General features: G+C 33.1%; 1 protein-coding gene across 2 annotated transcripts; it reads right to left on the bottom strand.

The window, feature by feature from the left end:
* Positions 1–4321: 4321 nt before the first annotated feature.
* On the bottom strand, positions 4322–10358 carry LOC137810821 (TPX2 (targeting protein for Xklp2) protein family). Of its 2 annotated transcripts, none has more exons than XM_068612279.2 (9): positions 10129–10358; positions 9879–9969; positions 7218–8009; positions 6795–6971; positions 6602–6642; positions 6274–6361; positions 6100–6171; positions 5428–5538; positions 4322–5164 (listed from the first exon to the last, which is right to left on the bottom strand). In XM_068612279.2, the coding sequence occupies exons 2-9, from the start codon at positions 9918–9920 to the stop codon at positions 4700–4702; spliced, it is 1788 nt and encodes a 595-aa protein (XP_068468380.1). In that variant the 5' UTR covers positions 9921–9969; positions 10129–10358; the 3' UTR covers positions 4322–4699. The 2 variants fall into 2 exon arrangements, with proteins under 2 accessions (XP_068468380.1, XP_068468379.1); XM_068612278.2 differs by having other exon boundaries at positions 10076–10336.
* Positions 10359–24831: the final 14473 nt, after the last annotated feature.

Below are 24831 nucleotides of genomic sequence, written 5' to 3' on the forward strand. Positions count from 1 at the left end.
TATTTCCTTTCAAATCTTACATTATTGCTCTTCACTTCAAACTTTCATTTTATACAAAATAGCAATTTAATTTTCTGAATTCTTGTAGTTTTATTGTTTCATTGGAAAGGTACTTATTACTGAATATAAAAAATATTGATGAGATGTAAGAAGTTAAATTCAATTTTAGGATTCAGTAAATATTTTAAGTTTATGATTGAAGAGAAGAGTTACTATAGTTATAATTTTTTTCAATAAATTTTCAAACTATTTATCAATATGGTTTGGATGTGGATGTCGTTGCCATTAGTTTTGGATTTTTCAATGGCTTTGAAGATGAAAGGTGCATTGAGGGGTGTGGTGATTATAGTGGCCTTCACACCCTTTTCAGCAAATGATTTTGGCATATCAACTGTTGGTATCATATGGCCATGAGCCAAGAAGGGGAAGAAGAAAATGTGTAGACGCTGATATTCACAACTACCCATTTTCCCTCCACTCACTATTCAGTAAGCAAATTTCTTAAAAAACTTTGCGCCAAACAGGAATATCGATGAAAAAGGCCGTATAACAGAACCTATAACAATCTGCTCAGTCACTACGTATAATATTCTAGTGTCTCACCCATGGAACGCGCAGCCATTACTTAATTAATTGCGAGTGTATTTTTTTTAAAGAATTCGAAATGATCTAAGATAAAATAGGATATCTGGATAAGAAATTTAAAATAAAATAAAATTGTATAATTAAAGTAATTGAATTATTTAAAATTACAGAATTTTAAATTTAAAATAAAAAAGTAAGAATTTGAAGTTTTTCATATTCTAATATTCATGTTTTGCTTTTTTATTGGTCAGGATCGAGAGAGTCACGTCACTCGATATCAATAATTAACCGATTAGATTAATTTCAGACTAATTGGTTACCTTAATAGTAAATGGAGAAATACGTAATAAATGAGGTAATATCTTGTAAATTCGATATACATGCGATAAATAGGTAATGCTATTTTATTAAAGATACACATTACATACGATCCATAAATGAAATAATTCAATTTTAACACTATAAATAAGCATAGCTATACAAAAGTAAGGTACGCTTTTATCAATATATCATTCACTCTTATACAGAGCACTTAATTGATCACCAGATAACCTTTTGCAGGTTAACTCCGATAGGTTCCTTCATTTGAAATGCTTGTTTGCTTGGAGTTTTTGGAGGAATTGGCATAAGCTTGGTGTAGGAAGTGGATCAAGCATGGTTCCAATGGAGCTATGGATTCTTTGTAGGTGCATGAAGAGTAGGGAGAGTGATTGGTTGGGCCATATCACTTGAAAAGATGAAGAAGAAGACCAAAGGTATTTATCCTAAAGAGGTTTAGACAAGGGAGTGAGTAGTGATATGGCCCAACCATTTTCTTAGGTTATATCTCTTGAAGAACCAAAGCTCTTGATACCAAATGATAGTGTATGCCTTCATTCCGAATTGATTTCTTGAATTTGAGAGGATTGACAAAAACTTGATGGAGGAAATGGAATAAGGATAGCTCCAATGAAGCTATGGATTTCTTGAAGGTGCATGAAGAGTAGGGAAAGTGATTGGTTTGGCCATATCACTTGGAGAGGTTAAGAAGAAGATCAAGGTGTCTATCCTAGAGTGGTCTAGACAAGGGAGTGAGAAAGCTAGCAAACTTAGCAGCAATTCACTCATATATTTGATCTTAGAATGAGAGCCAAGCACCCCAATATATAGTGATGAGGTCTGGCCAAGGTTACAAGAAAATAGGTGGGAAAATTCAAAAGAAATAGGTTTGAAATTGGTGCCCATTTGGAGTCACATTGCCAGCATGACCAAGGTGTGTTCATGTGACTGTTTTTAGGTTAATGATTGGCCTAGGTTAAATTACGGGTCTTAATGAAACCCTAATTTAATCTAGGTTGGATTTTAGATGCCTAATTCAATCCTAATTACAATTAAGAAAATTTACAACTATTTTTCCTACTCTACTTTTGCAAGAAAAAATAAATTCTACTCTAAAGAAAATACATTAGGTTATGGATTTTTTGAATATGTATAAAAGGGTGTCTCTGCCATAAGTAGTAGAGTCTCAATCTTCTTGAATCTTCCTTGCCATTGATCTAGAAAGTTAGCAAAATATCTTTCTACTTCCTAGCAGCAAAACTACTCCAATTCCTCACCAAAATCTCTCATTCTTGGTGCAAACTTTTCTCTATTCCACTGCCACTGCATTCAACTTCTACAATCCATCACCTTGGATTGCATCATCAAAAATGATTCCCACGCATAAGAATGAATTAAGTCTAGTATGTGTTTGTTTCTGGTAGCTATTCTAAAAAACTTCTTCCTATGTTGCTTATTTATCCCAGTAGAAAGATAAAACAACCTCTTTGAGCCCTTAGTAAGAGATTACATTCTGCAAGGATTTTCATACCTCACTCTCACTATGTTTTCGATGCCACATCATCATCACTTCATCTTGACTTGTTAATGTAATTGGTGCATCTGATTCTTGTATCGTATCTCCCAAAAGCTCATATGAATTTGCTATGATTTCTTTGCTTTCATTGCTACCAATCATACCCTTTGATTTGTGCATACAACACAATCATACATTTTAATTTTGACAATAAAAACTCTAACAACCTCTAAGGCATGATAATTTCCTATGACCTCAAATCCTCCTAAGAAGATTCATATCTATAAAGTCAATCTCGATATGGAGTAATGTGCCAAGTTGCACCTAAATCCATTATCCTTGTATCATGTAACTCTTTCAAACCATTAAGTTCACTTGAATCCATTATCCATATATCATGTAACTTTTCCACAATTAGAGCTAATGAATGCTTTGTTGACCAAAATATTTTCCTATTCTAAGATACTTGCAACACAATATTGTGAGGTTGATAGTTTAGAGTTCATTCTTTCGATGCCAAATATCTTTCTTTGCATGCCCTTTCTCCGTAATGGTAGCATTTGAGATGTTTCCTACTTATAGACTTTGATCTATCATGATTTTGCTCCTAATAAAGTCACGTTTTATCTATCTACCTTTCAACATCGTCAAAGTCTTTGTTTGCTTAGAACTTTCACTTTTTCTACATTACTTCTTTTGCTTGGATTTTTCTTTAAGAATAACTCCGACAACATCCTCAATATGTAAGTGACCATCAACATTATTATTTGTTATATTGATTATGAGTTGATTATACATATCAGCTACTCTCTAAAGTAGAAGTTCCACACTTTCATTTTCAATTATGTTGAAATTTACAACTGAAAATTGAGCAAATAACATATTAAAATTGTTGATGGGGTTTATCATTGATGCAAACTCACTCATTTGAAGATTATAAAGTTTTTTCTTCAAGAATACTCTTGTGTGAGGTGTCTTCATCTTGACTTTCCATAATAAAAAATTATTCTCATTGAACTTCTCTATATCATATTTTGTTGTCATGACTTTAAAACCAACTTATGCACTTTTCACTATGAATAATGTCTACTAGAACAACAACAATAGATTGCAAACTAGTTCATCATATAAATTCCTAATAAAGATAAGAGTCACTAATGGACACACTTAAATACCAAGTTGTTCCTTTATCATAATTTCTCTAGACATGCATTTTCATACTATCATATTATATATCTACTAAAAAAATTATTATTTATCAATGCGAAATATCGTACTAGCACTATTTAAGCTAAGCACCGGATAACAATATAAGAAATCATAATTAAAATAAAAGATGAAAAAAGGAACAAATTTGATAATAAACAATAATATAATTTTAATATAGGAAAGAAAATTATAATATCTGTTGAAAATAATAATACTCTCCTTTGAAAATAAAAACAAATACTAAAAGAAGCTTAAAGGAGAAACTACTTTTTCTCTCAATTTTTTTTCTCAAACAGTAAAGTAGTGGGGAAAAAATGATTTTAGTGTGTCTTACCAAGAAAACACCATGGTACTTTCATAACAAGGAAACTAAATAAGAAAGGAAATTCCCGCTAATGTGAAACTTCTCTTCCAAAAAAATCATGTAAAATGTTTGATTTAGCATATTCATTAGATGTTCTAATTTCATATAATCCCATAAATATTTTGACTAGGGAGGTCAAATAACATCTATCGTTATAAAAGAGAAAAACATGTGATACACTGAGATCATGAACCATATGAACAAATATAGAATAAATTTTATATTAACTGAAATTTGTAATCTTACTGTATATAGATATGGTATAAAGGAAGATAAATGTATTATATATAGTCTGCCAGCAGATCATGATAAACTACAAAATAAGTTAATTACAAATAAAAAATTTCATAAATTTCATTCCATCTGAGTTCTAATTAACAAATGAACAACACTTCAATATGGAGAGGAGACCACAAGATCCAAATCCAGTAAAAACATGCCCACTACTAGTTAGTGGGTAACTTTTCCATGTTTATTTTATACACAACTTCTACCAAACTTAGAGAAGTAGTAACATGGCCCATATTGTTCTATAACTTGTCTCAATTATATACCATCAATTGAATATCATGAATAAAATACAAGAAATGTTACTAACTCAGTGTGCAACATGCTTTAATTGATACATATATAGTGGTAATCATTCCGCTTCATTTTATGCTTGAGCCAGAAATGTCTCAAGTTGTAAAGTGTAAGTGGCAAACTCTTTAAGAGGAGACATGCACAGTAAGATTACCACTTTCAGAAATGTTTCTCAAGCCAACATTCCTCACTCCTTTTCTTACTATATCATTTCTGTGTTTTGTGGTTTCACCATTTTTATTTCTTTCATTGTTCTGTTGTTTTGCTCCTTTCCAACTATTCGATACCTTCTGTTTTAGTGAAGAAACCTTTGCTCCTTCTTTCTTTCCAGAAGTATGATTACTTGTCATAGAATTAGCGAAGTGTCCATGGTTGGTTGATGGAGCAGGAGAAATCAAACTAGCTTCAGATGCTTTACTTTTGGCACACTCTTCGATTGAGATATCATATGTTTCTCTTACTGTTATCGATCCATCAGTATCCAGATTGTTTCCCACCTTTGATTTCAAAGGAACTGTTGCATCTGCTCCACTAGTTGAACAGTTTAGTTTATTCTGTTCTTTCTTACTTCTGGTGTTATTTGTCACAACCTGATGGTGAGACATGAAAAAGAAGAATTCGTAAACATTAAGTGGTTGTAGTCGAATAGAGAAACAAAAAAAGCACTTCGATTTCATTTCACACAAAAATTCTGAAACAAAACTACGGTAGTAAATATGTGACTACCAAGAAGGTCCCATTAATTTGGATATTGGATTGAGACAACAGAACAACTAATTTGCAATGAATATAGCCGATTGTACGCAAGCACTAATTCACAAACAAAAGTAGACTGAAAACTCAAAGCATTTACCTTATTCCCATGTGATTGTGAAGAGAGAGTTGTGCGATAGAATGAAGGCATTGGTGTGGCTTTAAAGTTGAGGCTCTTTCGGAGTTTTTTAATGTCAATTTCTATCTTTTCCTATAAAAATAACACTTGAATGTTATAAGTTTCTTCAAGCTTCACAAGCAATGCAAATAATTGGAGGCAGCTACACTACAAACACTAGATAAAAGATATAACAAAATCCTTCTACACATTTTTTTCCTCATTCTGTATTGTTTTCCACACCTCTCATCCCGTGCTTGGAAACCGCGATTTCCAGATTTCGCAGACAAATGTCATTTCACACATATATTATTTCACTTTCTGTATTTGGCAATGCTAGAAGAAAATATTTGATAAAATTTAGGAATATACCAATTGAAATAGCAAAAGTAATAGTCAATAGTAAATTGTTAGTTAAAAAAAAAACATAATTAGCAAATTCATTGGCAACAATCATATTAGCACCTCAGTTAGAATCCAGCAGATTCCACACATATCACATGAATAAAACTTCATGTAACAATTTCTCAAAATGGTTCCAAGCTCCATTGATGTAAAAATGTCAACTCATCTATTCATATAAAGAGCCTGTCGCTTGATATTCTAATATTCTTGCCATCTCATAAAACCAGAACCTATTATTCGCTAACTTACCTGTGACATTGCTTGCATTTGATTAATCTCTGCTTCCTTTGCATGCAATTTCTCTTCCAACTTCATGTAGAACTGTGTTAACAGGGTCAGGTCAACAAATAAAATATGTCATACATTCTATATGGTTTTTTAACATAAACAGAAATGATTCCAAAAGAATTGCATTTTACTTGCCTCTTTCCTCCTTTCTGCTCGCTCACTACATTTAAAGTTAAAAGTTGAAGCCTTAGGCTTAACATTGGACTTCATAGCTTGGCTCAACCTGCAAAACATGACTATGTTTATCTCAAATAAAAATGAAAGAAAACGAAAGATTAATCTCACATAGGTCTACAAAATCTCTATGCTTCTTGAATTCCCTTGGAATTTAAAGCAGAAGGTTGGGATTCTATTCTACACCCTTTCGTAGTCCTGATACATTTTCATCATTAAAAGTCCAAAACACATATTTGAATCTTTAAATGTGAAAATATAACAATTCCCACTAAGAAACAACAATTACCTTTTGCTTTCACGAATTTGTTTCTCTGTGCTTTTGGAAACCTGCAAATGGGAGGCCCAAAAATTAAAGGTGATATCTAACAATTCACAAGCAAGTGACTTGTATAGAAGAGTAAACATTTGAAAAAAATATGCAAAATTTAGAGAAACTATCCTTCTTTCACCCCTAAGTACATCGTTATTCAAGTTCTTACTTCTTTGGAGGTTTTGCTAGTTGGAGTTGGAAGTTTTGATAAATTCTTTTCCATATTTGTTCTCCTTGGACTCAGTCTGCTGGGAAGCCTAGCAGGATCGTTAGCTGATATAAGTGTGCTTTTCTGAACTCCAACATTGTTGATTTCAGAGTTCTGTTGAGTCTTGAGCTTTGTTTCCTGTGCATAAATCAAGCACACTTATGTCACCCCCCGAGTATAACAAGACAATAATATAATTGAAAAATACAAACAATGTAACTGTACGGGGAAACCAAACTTTGGTTCAAAGAAATATAAAATTAAAGCACAAATACACATGCAGTCTTGATTTATTGCATTGATAGTGCTTTCACTAAGCCATTCTATATGTTGGATCTTTCCATAGGCAAAAAAAAAAGGAACTTCAGGCATGGACATGCATACCTCAAGAGAAGGTTTTGCAAGATCATGCATAATTGTTTCCTCAACACCCTGTGCTGGTTCATTCACAGTTATACTCATGCTTATTGATGATTCATCAGTATTTACAGTAACATCATTATGCTTTTCTACTTCTATAACCGTCTCCTCATTAGCTAAGAGTATGTTACTTGTTTCATTTTCAGATTGATGATCTTCATCCAAAGTACTATTTTTCTTACTGGCATCCTCCAAAGGATTAGAATTGTTTATAACAGATTCCATCTGGAGACTTGAAAATGAAAGCATTGGATATTCTGTGATGGTCTCTTCTTCTTCATATTCGTTCATATCACATTGTCCATGATAAGTTGAACTATCAGGAATTTCACGAAATTGAATATAATGGTTTTCTTCGATTGGGACCAAATCTTCTTCGGATCTTCGATCTATTTCAACATAATGGTCGCCTTCATCTAACTCAAATTCCTTTTGGGACATTTCGTCAAATGGAACATACTGGTCATTATTAGACTCAAAATCCTCTTGCTTACCGATTCCCTCAGAGCCATCATTTTCACCGGTTGCTCTGTATGATAATCCATCTTGAGCTGTAGATGGAATAATACCAAAAATCCCCTTCTTCTTAAAATGTGCTTCAAAATATGCTTTCTTCTGAATAACTGAACCAGGTTTTGAACATTTCTCAACCTCCTCCAAGTACCTATTATGAGAGAAAGAGGACCTTCTTTCCCAAGATAAAGGTTCATTTTCAAATCTCCCAAATGAGATAGAACCAGAATGTATAGAATCTACCTGCATTTTTGGCAAGAATCAAAGCAGCAGATATCAGAGTTAAATATCAACTTTATTTCATCTTTGTAACATAACATTAATATTAACAATGTCCAATCAAATCAACACACATAAAACTGAGTTCCTTTTCCACACTTTTTTTCTTTATTGCGAGCAATAGTTAAATGAAAGTGGACATTTTGTATGTGGTATAATAAAACAGAGAATTGTATGTGTTTCCAAAAGACACAAATCATAAAATTAGTACTAAACAAATCCATTCAAATTAGAAAGATGTGAACAAATGAGTATAATAGAAGAAATGAAAAAGGAATAACATTACACTGTCCAACTCCACTCAATCTTCTTTACCATGCTCTACTAATTCAACTAAACTCAAAAGAAGAGATTCAGATCAAGACCATTATATGTTTGACTAAGCAATAATAACTGAAGAAGATCATTGTTCTAGCAAATTATTGTCTTCCATAGGGTTGTGTTTGACCTTGAACTTATTTTATGTTTTGAATCCTAAGTACTATAATATAATTTATGAATTTACATTTAATTTTAAAATTGTTAACTACGATTTAACAGTCAAGTAATCTCAACATCACTTCATGGCTACTCATTCAATCAGTTGCAATTTTTTTTTCAGTTCCTTGCAATATATTTGATCACATAAATTTGAATATAAAAAATTTAATTTTGGAAAAATATGGCAATGTCAACAATTACAAATATTATTAATAATATTTTATAATCATCAGTTCAAATTTTTAATGTACTTTAATACTTCTAATATGGCGTTACTTTCCTTCATCGGTATTTTTAGTAACAAAAAAAAAGTTGTGATCACTAATAATAAATAAATACTCGCAAAAACATAATTTTGTTTCAAAATTAATACACTATTATTTTTTTAATTAATTTCTTTTCAAATTTTTAAATATTAGAAATCAAGTAAACAAAGTTAAAAGTGATTCACATTTTAATTTAATCGGATAAGTTGTGAATAAAACAAAAAAAAATCCTAACAAAATGAATTAATCTTGAATGTGGCATCTCATCACTATTGGCTTTATACTAAATCATGAATCATATTATTCTTTATGAAATTTAATTTCAAATTTTTAAATTTTTTTATTTCAATATAAATAGAATATAAACTAATTTTATAACAATTTAAATGAGTAATCAACAAAACCCCTAAAGTAATCTAGGTTTAATTAAACATTTTTAACCATCAACTATCATCACTTTATTTTTTACCATCCAAGTTTCTTTTACACATATTTTTCAAATTTTTGTCTTTTATATTTTGAACAGAATAATATTAACTTTGTCACAAAGAAAGTTAAAGAAAAAAAAATTAAAATGACATTTTATTACCAACTTTTACAAAACAACCTCCTTTTATTTTTTTAAAAAATTTTAGGACACGTCATTTTGTTAGGAAATTATGAGACCGATAAAATGTGTGAAATTCATAAGAAATATGATAAAATACAAGAAAATAAGGTAAAATTGGTGAAATGGTGATAAATGAGTGATAAAATGTACACCTAAGCAAATAAAATATAATAATATATCTATGTGGTTACATAATTTGAAATTGCATAATGTTATTGATAAATGAAATATAATAATTTAATAAAATTTATTCCGAAAATATTTAAATTAAAAATAATTTTAAAAATCTGAAAGGGGGCCTACTGCAGCTGGCGGCAGCCACTGGTTTAAGCACAAGACAAGAAAAAGTGACAGAAAACCAATCGCAACTCATAAACTAAACTAAGCAAAAAATTGTTAGAACACTGTAACTGGTATTAGAAACAACAGATCCACGTTAAAATGAAGAAATGGATGAAAAATCAAATTATGAATAACCTGAAACTCCATGCTGAATGATTCTTCAACCTCCCCACCCATAGTTTTAAATCACCAGCTTCAAGCAGAATTACAAATCATGATTCTTCCCCTAAAAAATAAGCAGAAGCTTCATTATTGAACAACCAGCATGTAGAAACAACAACCAGAGAATGACAGAGAGAGAGAGAGATAAATGTATGGTTGTAGAAGAAAACCATTTGAGGAAGTGAGAAGCAGAATGTCTTAGGCAGAGAAAGAGTGAGAATACCGAGGAAACAAACACGAGAAGCAAGCGAGAACACCACACACCATGTAACAGAACAAAAGCCAATAATGGTTCCAACTTGGCTTTAAAGTCAGATCCTAAGTTTGGCTCTGAAGTAGTTTGGTACTTTGGTTTTTCACACACACACAACACGAGATGCGATGAGGATGTCACTTAAAAAGTGGAGTGTAATGTAACTCAGATTTCAGATACTTATCGTTATTACAAAAAGTATATAAAATAATCATGTGCAGGTTGTCTTATTTTGTCTTCTTTGGCTTAGACACGCTTTCTAAGCTGTGCATCACACCCATTTTTTTTACCTTTTTATTTTCTAAATTTAAAACTTTTAATCACCATTTTTAAAAATAATTATATACTTTCATTTTTTAATAAATTTTAAAGATTGAAGTTGCCTACGTAATTCTCTCAATCATTAGTAGGGTTAAAGTCAAATTAATCAAATTAAAATTGTTTTTTTTATTATACCAAAAAGAAAACAAAACAAATTGTTATATTTCACTGATTACTTGTCATTTTATTATATGTCTTAATTATTGATTTTCTTATCACTCAACAAGATAAAGTGGTCATTATTATTATCTTTTCATTTATATATGTTGACCAACTTATTTTTTTATTTTCTTTAACTCGTTGGTTAATTTATTTTTCCTTTCTCCAAAAGTGCATTGATGGACGTTTTGAAAAAAATTAATAGAAGAAGAAAAGAATGAGTCAATCATTAACATGAAGACAATAAAATGAAAATAATAATTACATGATATGGCTGGTTTTTAAACTCGTTAAAAATATGATTGAATAATATTTTTGCAGGTTTACCTTTGAGTTGATTGAAAGGGCAAGCTCCGCTTCTAATCTGTCTCCTTTTGTTCCATTGAAACAACGCTCTGTTGAAACAGAGGGGGTTCTACCTATTGATCGCACTCTGACGATCAAGTCAGTGAATGCAAACAAAACAATACTCAGTCTCAGTCTCTAGTACTCAGAAATTGCATCCCTTTACCGGAGATCTCAAGTCCTTTTATAGTTATTCCTCTAACAGCTTTCACTCACGAGAATATAATCTCTACTGAAAGCATACAATAATAACAAAAAACCACCTGCTCACATGCACCTTTCATGCTTGGGTGCTAACAACAGGAAAATATTATGTCCACGCACACTTTTACTCACGATGCTAATAACAAAAGAGAATCTCGTGCACATTTATTTTCGAGTGCTCTCCACTTATTTAACAACTTTATATATTCAACTAACAGCTTTATGCATATATTTATTTAACTAACAATTCTGTGTACATTCACATATATCCTATTCTAACAGAGTAATATATATTGACATATATATTTACCTAATCAGCTTTATATTAATATATGACTAAATTTATTATTTTTTATATTTTAATTATTCTTCATCGGGCTTACCAACGAAACTGGGTCGAGCTTATGACCCTCTTTTGGGCCCAAAGCCGAGCTGACCATACCGAAATACTTTGACCGAGGTCCCAAACACTCCTGTCTAGTACACAAGCCCCCAAGACTCAAGCCAAGCTTGTTTAGGCAAAAAGTCTTACCAGCATTGACAACTGACATGACACTTCCACAAAGAGCAGGTGAGGAGTTTACTTACATCTCTACGAATGCATGCCCCAATGCTTAATTCACTTTCTTCATCCTAGCACAAGTAATATAACAACTTTCTCCTAACTTAAGCGTGAAAGTAATAACTTATTTACCTTGACTGAATGTCTACCCTTAAGTAGCGACGCCTTCGTGGTTAGAACAACTCTCTACTTCAATTGATTACTGCATCAATTTCTCGATGCCTAACTTCATAGGGTGCCCATTCAAGTAGTTGCACCTATCTCAAGCTCGATCATCTTCATCACATATCGTACCAAGTAGTCTCATCTTCTCAGAGCATCTATACTCGAATGACTCCATTCATTCTAAGCTAGATCGTTTAAGCACGTACCAAATTGAATAACTCATCTTCGCAAGGCGCCTATACTCTGATGAGTCTATTCATTTCGAGGTAGGTCGTCTTACCATGTACCAAACCAAATGATTCAACAGTAAATTCATCTTCACAGGGTGCCTATACTCGGATGATTTTATTCATTCCGAGCTAAGCACCAAACCAAATAATTCATCTCGCAGGGCACCTATACTTGGGTAATCATGCTTATACCGAGCTAGGTCATCTTATCTGCAACTAGGTAATCAGTTTACACAGGGCGCCCATACTCGGGTGGTCATATTGACACCGAGCTAGGTCTTCTTACATGCGCTAACTCAAGTGGATAAACAAACAAAGTAATATCACAGGGCATTTATGCTCGGACATACATACTTACGCCAAGCTAAGTCGACTTACTTGACACTAAATAACCCATTTACACGCACAGGGCGCCCATACTCGGGTAGTCGTACTGATACCCAGCTAGGTCAACTTACCATGTACAAATTCCAATAACCTTACCTCCACAAAGCGTCTATGCTCGGATGACTCTATTCACTCTGGGCTAGGACGTCTTACCATGCCTTATTATTTACCAATGCAGTGCGCCTACTCGACTAACCGAGTTACGTTTTACCAAGCCTCATTGTTGGCCAATGTAGTGCGCCTACTCGGTCGACCGAGTTACGTCTTACCGTGCCTCATTGCTGGCCAATGCAATGCGCCTACTCGGCTGATCGAGTTACATCTTACCGTGCCTTATTGCTTGTCAGTGCAGTGTGCCTACTCAGTTGACCGAGTTACGTCTTATCGTGCCTTATTGCTTGCCAATGCAATGCGCCTACTTGGCTAATCGAGTTATGTCTTACCATGCCTTATTGCTTGCCAATGCAGTGCGCCTACTTGGCTAACCGAGTTACGTCCTACAATGCCTCATTAGGGCGTTAACAGACTTGCCTGTGACGTATAAATACATGCAAAAATACTTTGCCAAGCAAATTGACTTCACATACTAAATGCATAATACGACTTTGCTAACCTGAGTGAGATGAAACATACAAAGCGGCAAAAATAGCTCTTAACAAACAAGTTAAATCTCTAATGGTTGGCACCCCTCTAGGTCAGCCGAACCACTTGCTGCTTCTACTTAACTTGTACCATTGTTTATATTGACATTTATACACACACCCTGCCAAGCAATCTTACCTTATGGCTCAACAAAATGATATGTCGTCATCGTCCTTATCGAGATAGTTTAGACTCATGCTTGGCTAAGCGATCAACGTTGACAGTATTTTCTCTCGAGTTAGATCGTCTTACTATACACCTACTCGGTTAACTAGGTATGTTATGAGTTAATTAATATCACAGGGTGCCAATACTCAGGTATCTCTATTCATTCTGAGTTAGGTCATCTTACTATGTGCTCAATAATAAATTCATCTTCATAAGGCGGCTATACTCGGATGACTTTATTCATTCCAGACTAGGTCGTTTTACCATGTGCTCAACAACAGATCAATCTCATAGGGCACATATGCTCGGATGATTCTATTCATTTTGAGTTAGGTCGTTTTACCTTGTGCTCAACAACAAATTCATCTTCACAAAGCGCCTATACTCGAATGACTCTATTCATTTTGATCTAGATCGTCTCACCATGTGCTCAACAACAAATGAATCTCACAGGGCGCCTATGCTCGGATGACTCTATTCATTCTTAGCTAGGTTGTCTTACCTTGTGCTTAACAACAAATTCATCTTCACAGAGTGCCTATACTCATATGACTCTATTTATTCCGATCTAGGTCGTCTTACCATGTGCTTAACAACAAATCAATCTCACAGGGAGCCTATGCTCGGATGACTCTATTCATTCCGAGCTAGGTTGTCTTACCATGTGCTTCATCAAAACTAATCAATCAAAATTAATGCACTATCTTCCAAGAACAAATTTATCGCTAGATGACCTCATTAAAAAACCTCTTTAAGGAAAAAAGAGCATCACCTTAATCATTACATTGTTCAAAAAGAAAGCATTAAAACAAAATATCTTAACTGAAGTAAAACTGGAGGTTTGTCACGTTCCACATTCGAGGAATGGCTCCCCCCTCCAAGGTTTCCAGCCTATACGCTCCATCGCCCAACACTTCTATGATCTTGTATAGTATAAAAGTTTGGTGTTGTATTTCCTTTTACTGTCGAGCTACAATAGGACATAATCATTTGTCATTCTCGACACATGAGTTATGGAAAATTTGGCAAAGTGTTTGATCTTTGTTTCATATATCTCCTTTTTTTTTCTTTTACCATATAGTTAAATCGAAATATACGCTATGAATAATAATGTTTACTAGAGCAATGATTGTAGACCGTGAACTAGTACACCAGGTAAGTTCTAGGAAAGAGAGGTGGGTCACCAATGGACGCGCTTAAATACCAAGTCTTTCCTTGCCATAACTTTCCTAGACATGTACTTTTACACTACTACATTCTATATCCAATACAAGAATAATTTCTCTCATGTGAGAGTTCACAATAATGATGATGAAGCGACATCTCAGTTTCAACTGGAACAACAATTGCAGATCGTGAACTAGTACACCAGGTAAGCTCCCGCTCTTTATCCAGTAACAAGAATAATTTCTCTCATGTGAGAGATCATGATAATGATGATGATAATAATATCACAATAAATTTAAATGATAATAAACATTTCTTATGTCTTTAGAATAACATGATAACAGATTAAATATATCTGTGACTTTTAGACTAATATGATAATATATTTAAATAATAACAATTATATTCTTTATCTTCATAATAATATAACAATAGACTTAAAGACCATGATACTTAATCATTTATGTTATCTCTAGAATAACATGATAACAAATTTACATATATCTGTTATTTTCATAATAATATGATATATATTTAAAAATAACAATTATACCTTATCTTCAGAATAATATTACAACAGTCTTAAAGATAATAATTAATCAATTATGTTATCTTCATAATACATGATAACATATTTACATATATATGTTATTTTTATAATAATATAACAATTATTTACATATATCTGTTAAATAATAACAATTATATATTTCATCTTCACAATGATATCACAATAGTCTTAAATGATAAATCATTTATGTGATTTTCATAATAATACAATAATAGATTTAAGTAATAACAATTATGTTTATTATTTTCAGGAATCTTAATAGATTTAAATGATAATGATCATTTATGTCATGATAATTAGCGGGATCAATTTTACTTGCCTCCATGATTTGTTGCAAGGCTGGGGACTCGCTTCCTTCAGATCCCAACAGTCCTTGCCGCGTGTTTCTCATCACATCGGAAGGCTCGAAGGTAAATGTGGATGGGATTAGGTTTTATCGGGCCACACGTTAGGCGTCAAATGTTCTCGCCAGTTGACCTTCGAGTTGAATGGATGGGCAAGCTCCGCTTCTAATCTGCCTCCTCTTAGTGCACTGAAACAACGCTCCGTTGAGACAAAGGGGGCTCTACCTATTGATCACACTCCGACGGTCAAGTCAGTGAGAGCATACAAAATAATAATCAATTTTAGTCTCTAGTACTCAAAAACCACATCCCTCTATTGGGGGTCTCAAGCCCCTTTTATAGTTATTCCTCCAACAACTTTCATTCACGAGAATATAATTTCTGAAAGCATAAAATAATAACAGAAAACCACATGCTCACATGCACCTTTCATGCTTGGGTGCTAACAACAGGAAAATATTATGTTCACAAACACCTTTACTCATGGTGCTAACAACAGAAGATAATATCGTGCACTTTTATTCTCGAGTGCTCTCCACTTATTTAACAACTTTATATATTAAACTAACAACTTTATGCATATATTTATTTAACTAACAACTCTGCGTATATTCACATATATCCTACTCTAATGACTTAATATATCGACATATATATTTAACTAATCAGCTTTATATTAATATGTGATCAAACTTATTATTTACTCTATTTTAATTATTCTTCACCGGACTTACCAGCGAAATTGGGCTGAGTCTATGACCTGTTTTTGGGCCCAAAGCTGAGCTAACTATACCCAAATACTTAAATCGATGTTTCGTACTCCTGTCCAGTACAAATACTAAATAACACAATTTTTTAATGGAAGTTCAATTAAACATATATAAAATAGTTAAGATTTAATTAAATCTTTTACTAAATTATTTTTATTCTAAAAACTTATATGTTTTTACTAAATTTTAATAAAATATTATTAAAATAAAAATATAACCAAACTTTTTGCATTGAATAAAAGTTCTTATAAAATATAGTAGAACCCAAAAAAATAAATGTAACTGCAGGAACAAAAAGGGGTAAAGATTGATAGCATAATGCATGCTCTCAAGAAAGATTGAAAGAGAGAAGCAACGTGTTGGCTTCGGTGCTATTTTGACCCTATGAAAAAGGTCGCAATCACCGTTTCATCTACCTTATACATTAAATATTCGGAAATATATTCCAAGTGTTTTCGAATACAATGTTTCCTATTTTTTATCTTTTCACTAAATTTTCTTAATTATTTGAATAACATTACATTAATAATTCTACATTATATTAATGTCCTCGATTATTTAGAATACATTGCACCATTTATCTTTATAAGGAATTTTATGTATTTGTGCATGTTAATAAAATAAAAAATATTCACGTAAGTTTGTATAATTTATCCATTTTAATAAAGTGCCTCTAATAATATTTTTTAAAATTATGTTCAGATTTACAATTTTAATAAATTTCATGAGTGATCAGTGTTTTAATAATAACAATGTTAAATAAAGCTGATAAAAAACAATATTAAATAAAACTAAATTAGACAAAAATTACTTCTATTTGAGTTCCTCAAACATGGACGTTTGGTTTACTTCTATTATCTTGACTTTTTATTTGGATACATGTTATAAAGTAATGTTATTTGTTATATAACAAATACAACGATTACATTTGTACCTATTATCATAAATTATGGATAATATTTTCTCATTTTTTTATATTATTTGGCTTTAACTCTATTATTGATTATTGATGGAGTGTAACAATCATTTTTCTTCAATATTCATTATGAAAAGTAGTATCCTAATAAAGTGCGAGTATTATTGAGTACCTCTTATGAGTGTGATTTTTAGGTGCCATTGATAGCGATAAGGACTGACTTTAATTAAGGAACGTCAATTGTGTACATTATTTTCTTTTTCTTTCAAAAAGAAATTCACAAAATATTATATAATGACTTTAGTTTTTATTTATTATCAGAACACTATTTGCAATGACATTTCTTAATAATTACAAAAATACTAAATGAAAAAGAAAACATTTAATGTTTTAAAATCCTATTTTTTTTTAGGTAATCTTAGTTTTAATTTCACAATTTTTTTTTTCTTCTGGAAATGACCTAGAAACTATTTTTTTTCATGTAAAATATGTTGGCTTCACAAATCCTGTTTACTTTTGTGGTTGACCTCTAGGACTGAACTCTCTAACTGGGCTCTCGGACTGAGCTCTCAGACTGAGCTCTCGGACTGGGCTCTCGGACTAGGCTCTCGAACTGGGCAAGATTTATATGTTGAACTGGATCAATTTGATATTTCGGCTTCTTCTCTCGGTCTACTCTCACTGTTGAGTGTGTGTACCTACAAGACACTCCGATGTCAAAGTCAGAATAAGTTTGATATGATAATCAAATAAAATTCACTCTATTTACCTCTTAGACTAGATTGATGTCCTATTTATAGTATTTTCTTATTGGGCCCATGACCTATTTGAGTTTTTCTTTTTGTGCCTAATATCTTTTTAAATACACACCTATTAATTTGGGCCTTATTGTAATGGGCTTTGCTACATTGACCATATTTATTATATATATATATTTTCTACATTTATATATACTTTTTTGGCTTGACCTTTCGGTACGACTTTTCGACTAAACCTTTCGGCCTAATAGTACAATTTTCAAAAATAATAGTTAGAAATATTTATTATTATTTGACTTTTAAGAAAATGGCATGTACTTTCTTTTTTGTATAGTTTTTTTTAAATCATAGCATGGTGTAGACTTAAAGAGAATAAATTATCTTTGAGTCATATTTTAATCAAACTATTATTTAGACTTTGTCCTGATTAGAGGTCGATCTACCTGTGATTAAATTAAGGCTAAATTTACTTCAGGTTTCAAATGATTTTTTTAAAAAAAAATATGAGGTCATGGGATGATCCTCTTAATATGGTGAAAGGATTGTTGATCTTGAAAGCTTTTTAAGTCTTACTGGCTTACACATGAGGCTGAGGGGCTGTGAAAACGACCTTGATTCCAATTTCTGGAGTTAATAAAAAAGATCTCATTTATTTCTCCTAAAGATAAAAAGGCGTTAATTATAGAGATTGACTGTACATGCTAGATTATAATTAATTTAGGAATATAACTCGAAACAAGACCAGGGGGAGACTACTATCCTATATAAGGGAAAGAAGATGACCTTATAAGAGACAACAAACAATAAATGACTATAATTAAGATAAGGGGAACAACAACAGACAACACACAAGGAGTACTTTCAACTTATATTTTATACTATAATCACTATATTTTTATGCTCTTACTAACTTGAGCGTCGGAGTATCTTGTATAGGTGGATCCCCCTCATTTCCTTGTAGCCTATGAAGCTTGCAAGGATACAATCAGTGACCATCTCGGAGTTTAACCGACCTTAAATACATGTTTTGGTTGAGAGACATCCCTCATGGCCAAAACATTTGGCGCCCAACGTGGGGCAAGTAAAACTATCCTGCGCCATTTTTAGAAATGCAAATGATAGGAAGGACAATGGGACAAGAAGAAGGGGGGGACAATACATAAAAACTTGGATGTGAATTATCATAAACCTTCATGTTTAAGTTATGTACTCTTTTTATTATAGACTTTTTACATCTTGTTTTTATAAGGTTTTTAATGTGGTATAATGAAAATAATTATCGTTTGTTTATAATATGTGTTGTTAACATTTTCAATGAAACCATATCGCATTTGTAGAGTAATAGGGAGGGAAGCTTATCGTTTGGAATCATTAGTGGTGGTCGAATACCAAGAAATTTTTTTTGGCTAGTTTCTTTTCTATTTTAGTTTATCATCACCCTTTTCTTTTCTTTTTGTGTTGTTTCACTGTTTCTTTAATATTTTATTATATGTTCTTACTTTTTTTAATAAACAGTCCCTCCGATTTTAAAGTATTATCCAATTGGGGATGGTTGACAAATGGAAATTGCCAAAATCAACCAAATAATTTTAATTATTTTAAATTCACTTAAATTAAGGTGTTTATGTTTTTGGTGATAGGACCTTATGAGGTTTGAGAAGTTGTTGGAAAAATAGAATATAGCTTGGAAATTTGGAGGTTGTGGTATCATGAGTCGAACCCGATATTTTCATGAATAGATCGGGTACCGATCTATGTAATTAAGAACATTAATACTGTATGAGCAAATCAAGGACATTAATGCCGCATCATCGGAGAAGAGGAGATCTTGGAAAATCAGAATTAAGTAGAGGTCCTATATCGAGAACATGGAATATAGCTAACATTCGTTACAATTGTGATGAATTACAATATATTTTTATGCACCTTAACATATTGTGTTAAAGTTATGAATTACAGATTTGAAGAAAAAACCCTGCACCAGCCTTAACTAGGTCAAGTGCCGATCTCGGTTGGTCCAAATCATAAAGAAGACCATGTAAAGGTTTAAACCTTACTTGAAGAAAAACCTCACATCAGTCTTAACTAGGTGGGGTGCCGATCTCGGTCAGTCTAAATCATAAAGAATACCAAGTAAAGGTTTAAACCTTACATGAAGAAAAACGTCACATCAGTGTTAACTGGGTGGGGTGCCGATCTCAGTCGATCTAAAACATAAAGAAGACCATGTAAAGGTTTAAACCCTACGTGAAGAAAAACCTCACATCAATCTTAACTAGGTGGAGTGTCGATCTCGGTTGGTCCAAATCATAAAGAAGACCATGTAAAGGTTTAAACATTATGTGAAGAAAAACCTCATCAGTCTTAACTGGGTGGGGTGCCGACCTCGTTCGGTCCAAATCATAAAAAAGACCATGTAAAGGTTTAAATCTTACATGAAGAAAAACCTCACATCGGTCTTAACTGGGTGGGATGCCGACCTCGTTCAATCCAAATCATTCAGAAGACCATGTAAAGGTCTTAACCTTACATGAAGAAAAACCTCACCAATCCTAACTAGGTGGGGTGCCGACCTCGTTCCGTCCAATTCAATGAAGACCACGTACAGGTCTTAACTTGACATGAAGAAAACATATACACAAGTCTTCACTTGGTATGGTGCCGACCTCGCTCAGTCTAGTTTGAGTTATTTTTTGCAGATAAAGAAAATGTCGACCTACTAAATGAAGGAAATGCCGACCTCACCCAGTTTGTGAAGGAAATGTCGATCTCACTCATTCCATTTGGTAAGTTTTAAGTTATATCTATTGTAGGTAAAGGAAATGGCGACCTATCAGGTGAAGGAAATGTCGACCTCACTCGGTCCAGTTTGTGAAGAAAATGTCAATCTCACTCAATCCAATTTGTAAGTTTTAAATCATATCTATAGCATGTAAAGGAAATGTCGGCCTATCAAGTGAAGGAAATGTCAACCTCGCTCGGTCTAGTTTGTGATTGAAATGTCAATCTGATGGATATCCACTAGGAGAGGATTTTATTAATGAAGGAAGAGGATTTTCACCTACACATTTGAAGTTCTTCCTTCTAGTCTTCTCACAAATTAAAAGAAGTCAAAGAGAAGATCAAGCCTAAAGATAAAGAAGTCTACAAACTCTCAAATAATAGGCTTCATATTAAATATCTCTCTTTATAGTTTCTTTTAAATTGTAAATAATATAGAATAATGTTTAGAAAGGTGCTTAGAGGGAAACATGAGACACCTCTTTTGTAAAAGCATCTTTAGGCTTTAGTTTAGCAAATTCTAGAAGCTTGGGGAGTGAGCTTAGTAAGGGGGGTGTGATCTTAGGAGTTTTTTGGGTAGCTTAGGGAATAAGCTATGTAAATGACCAGCCCTTACTCCTATAAAAGGAGGGCTTAGGTCCTTCACAATTCAGATTGGAATTTTATAGTAGAGAGACTATACTCAATTTTGGAGAGAATTTGTGAGTTTTGAGTCTTCCTCTTCTTTGCCTTATCTTGTGAGCTATGGTGAGCTTCAAGTGGTGGCACTCCATCACTTATCTTGGTTCAAGGTTCCAAGTGGCGTGAATGGCTTCTTCCAATTCTCAAAATCCAGCAAGCATCTTATTCTATAAGTGTTCTTCTTTCCTTCTCTTCAATTTTCCATTCGGTAGTTTTGATTTCTAGAGTTTACTTCTTTTTCTACCGTTTATTTTTGTGTTTCCAGCGTTGTGTTCTTAATTCTGTTTTGGTTCAGTAGCTATCATTTAAATTCTGTCCAGCTTTAATTCTTGTTCTTCTTTCCTTTTGTTTTGATTCAATTTGACAATACATGGACTTCAATATGAGTCTTGGTTGGTGCTTAGTTTTGGTGAGTTCTTGAATTTAGAACATTGATCCAATTCTAAAGTAAAGTGCCTTTCAAATCCAGCTCAAGTTGTTCCTAAGAATGTCAAGAATCATGTGTTCTTGTAGTTACATTCACATCATGTGGTATCTAGAGTCTAGGCTTGTTTTTGCTTAAATTTTGAGTTGTATTGCACTTTACTTTCAAGAGCTCTTAAATTAAAGTTGTTTACCATTCTGTTTTAGGATTTATTTTGAGTTTGCTTGCTGTTTTTTCTTTTGTTACACCAAGTGTTTGTGAAAAGGATTATGGCACTCATTGTTTGTATGAGTATGGCTGCTCTTGTGGAATGACATTCTCCTTCCTAGAGTTGACCTTAAGCTTCCTTTCACTTGTGGTTTTATCTTGTTATATGTCTTTTAATTTTGTAATCATGTCAAGTTTTGTCTTAGTCATGTTATTCCATAATTGTCATTACTTCTAGTAGTACTTTTATTGTTTTGATTGTTTCTTGCTTTGGTTTACTTTCTGTTTTTGAGTTTATTGCTTGATCCTTTGTGCATTTTCATTTTTAGATTTGAGTTCATGCTTGTATTTTCATTCTATACAAGTTCCTTTACACAATTTCCATTATGTCTTTCCTAGTTCATCATACTGTTTTCATTCCTAAATAGGCTCCTCTGTTTTCTTACAAACGTGCTACTGTTTTCAATTTACTGCAATTAATTGGCTAATAGGAAATTTGTGAAAATTTGGATTTACATACTTCAAAGTGTTACAAAAGCATAGAAAAAAGAATCATTCAAAAATTCCAAGTACACAAAAAATGATAAATAAAATACGAAAAGTGTACAATACTGCCGAAAAGAATACGGTAATTGGGCAGCAATTTTGAAAAATTTATTTCTCTCAATTGGCTTACTGTTTTGACCTCATTCCAGTGCCATTTTTGAGTTAAGACATTGAAGTTTCTGTAGTTAATTTTTCACATTCCAGTTCGCTTTCAATCGGTACAGTTAAATCTGTAAACATAGCACAGTTTGCTTTAAAAAAAAAAATTCCAGTAGCTGTTTTCTGTTTTCTTTAATCTACTCTAGCACTTTTCTTTAGGTCTCTTTTTGTGTGCCTTCTTTATTCATTGAGTTCCTTATTTTTCTTGATTGTCTTTCATTCATTTTCTTTCTAGTTTGTCATACATTACTCTCTGTTTTTGGTTTAGCATTTATTGTTTACACCTTTTTCTTGCTTGTCTTTTTGTTCTTCTTAAAGTTGTGTGGAGACTTGTTCTTAAGTAAGTTGGTTTGCTTTGACATATTTCACTTGAAGCTACTCCATTCCACAAGCAAGGCTTGGTTGAGGACAGAATATTTTCTTGGAGTGGTTTGAGTGCTTTCTTGGGCATTTTCCAGCAACCTATATCTCACTGTTTTTAATTGTCTAACAAGTTTCTTTCACTGTTTTGTTTTCTGTTTTTGTGTATTTTCCGCTCATGGCTCATTTCTCTAGTGGAGAGTCCTCCAAACCGTGCTCACCACAAAAGGCAGCCCTTTATGAGGACTTAAAGAATGCCAAGCAATCCAATGCTCACTATCTTGAGGTGATAAGGAAGATGGAAGCACGGCTCCAAAGTTTGGAGTTAAACCGAGAAGAAATGCATCAAAACCGTGAGAGAAGAACTCCTCCTCCTAGTCGGCATTCTTCAAGGCACTCCCATGGTTATTATGAAGATAATCCAAGGCCAAGACATCATCACCATGAAGAGAGGCGCCAACATGTGGCTGGCCCTTGTTCTCCTAATGTAAAACTTCCTAGTTTTAGTGGTGAAAGTGATCCCAATGTATACTTAGGATGGGAGGCTAAGGTGGACCAAATTTTTTATGTAAATGGGGTTAGGGATGAGCATAGGGTTAAGTTAGCTTCTTTAGAATTTTTCGACTATGCCATGCAATGGTGGCATCAATACCTCATGGACATTGACCTACACAAGAGGCCGCCCGTGGTCTCTTGGAACGATTTGAAAGCATGTTTACGCGCTAGATTCGTACCCCCACACTTTAGGAAAGACCTTATGTTGAAACTCCAACGGTTTCATCAAGGCGCGCTAAGTGTGGATGATTACTTTAAACAACTAGACACGCTTTTAATTCGAGTTAATATGGATGAGAGTGATGAAGCTAAGATAGCTAGCTCAAGTAAAGTGATGAACATTGATCCAATTCTAAAGTAAAGTGCCTTTCAAATCCAGCTCAAGTTGTTCCTAAGAATGTCAAGAATCATGTGTTCTTGTAGTTACATTCACATCACAATCTCACTTATTCTAGTTTGTAAGTTTTAAATTATATCTATAGCAGGTAAAGGAATTGCCGACCTCGCTCGGTCCAATTTGTGAAGAAAATGTCGATCTCACTCGTTTCAGTTTGTAAGTTTTAAATTATGTCTATTGCAAGTAAAAGAAGTGTCGAGTCCAAGTTCGGTCCAAGTTCGGCCCATTATAAAAAGTGAGTTGAAAGGTGGAATCAAGCAATACCAATGAAATTATCAGCCTCATTGGCTTATGCCCATGACTGGGGGCAGTGAGGTCATGAGCCAAACCTAATAATAAGGTGAAAGCAAATCTGATACCGATAATGGTTATGAGTTTTTTTAGCCTCATTGGCTTATGCTTGAGGCTAGGGGACTGTGAGGTCATGAGCCGATGTTGTTAATATGGTGAAAGGTTTGTTGATCTTGGAAACTTTTTAAGCCTCATTAGCTTACGCCTGAGGCTGAGGGGCTGTGAAGTCATGGGTCGATCCCTCTAATATAGGTTTTTATGTTTTTACTGACTTGAACATCAGAGTATCTTCTGCAAGTGGAACTCCCTCTTTTCTTGGAGCTCATGAAGCTTACAAGGATATGATCAATGACCATCTTAAAGTTTAATCGACCTTAACTACACAATGCTCTAATTAAGAAATATCCTAAACAAAATCTATGTAAGAATTTACAAAATATAAAAATAAATTAATAAACCTTTTTAAAACACTTAATAACTTAATAAAAGATTTGAAGTCAGTTTTATGAACCAGTAAATTTGACTAGCACTACAAAAAAAAGTGTATATTGTGGCGGTTTTTT

This window comes from Phaseolus vulgaris, chromosome 2, assembly GCF_051622355.1.
Source record: "Phaseolus vulgaris cultivar YP4 chromosome 2, ASM5162235v1, whole genome shotgun sequence".
Taxonomy (NCBI): Eukaryota; Viridiplantae; Streptophyta; class Magnoliopsida; order Fabales; family Fabaceae; genus Phaseolus; species Phaseolus vulgaris.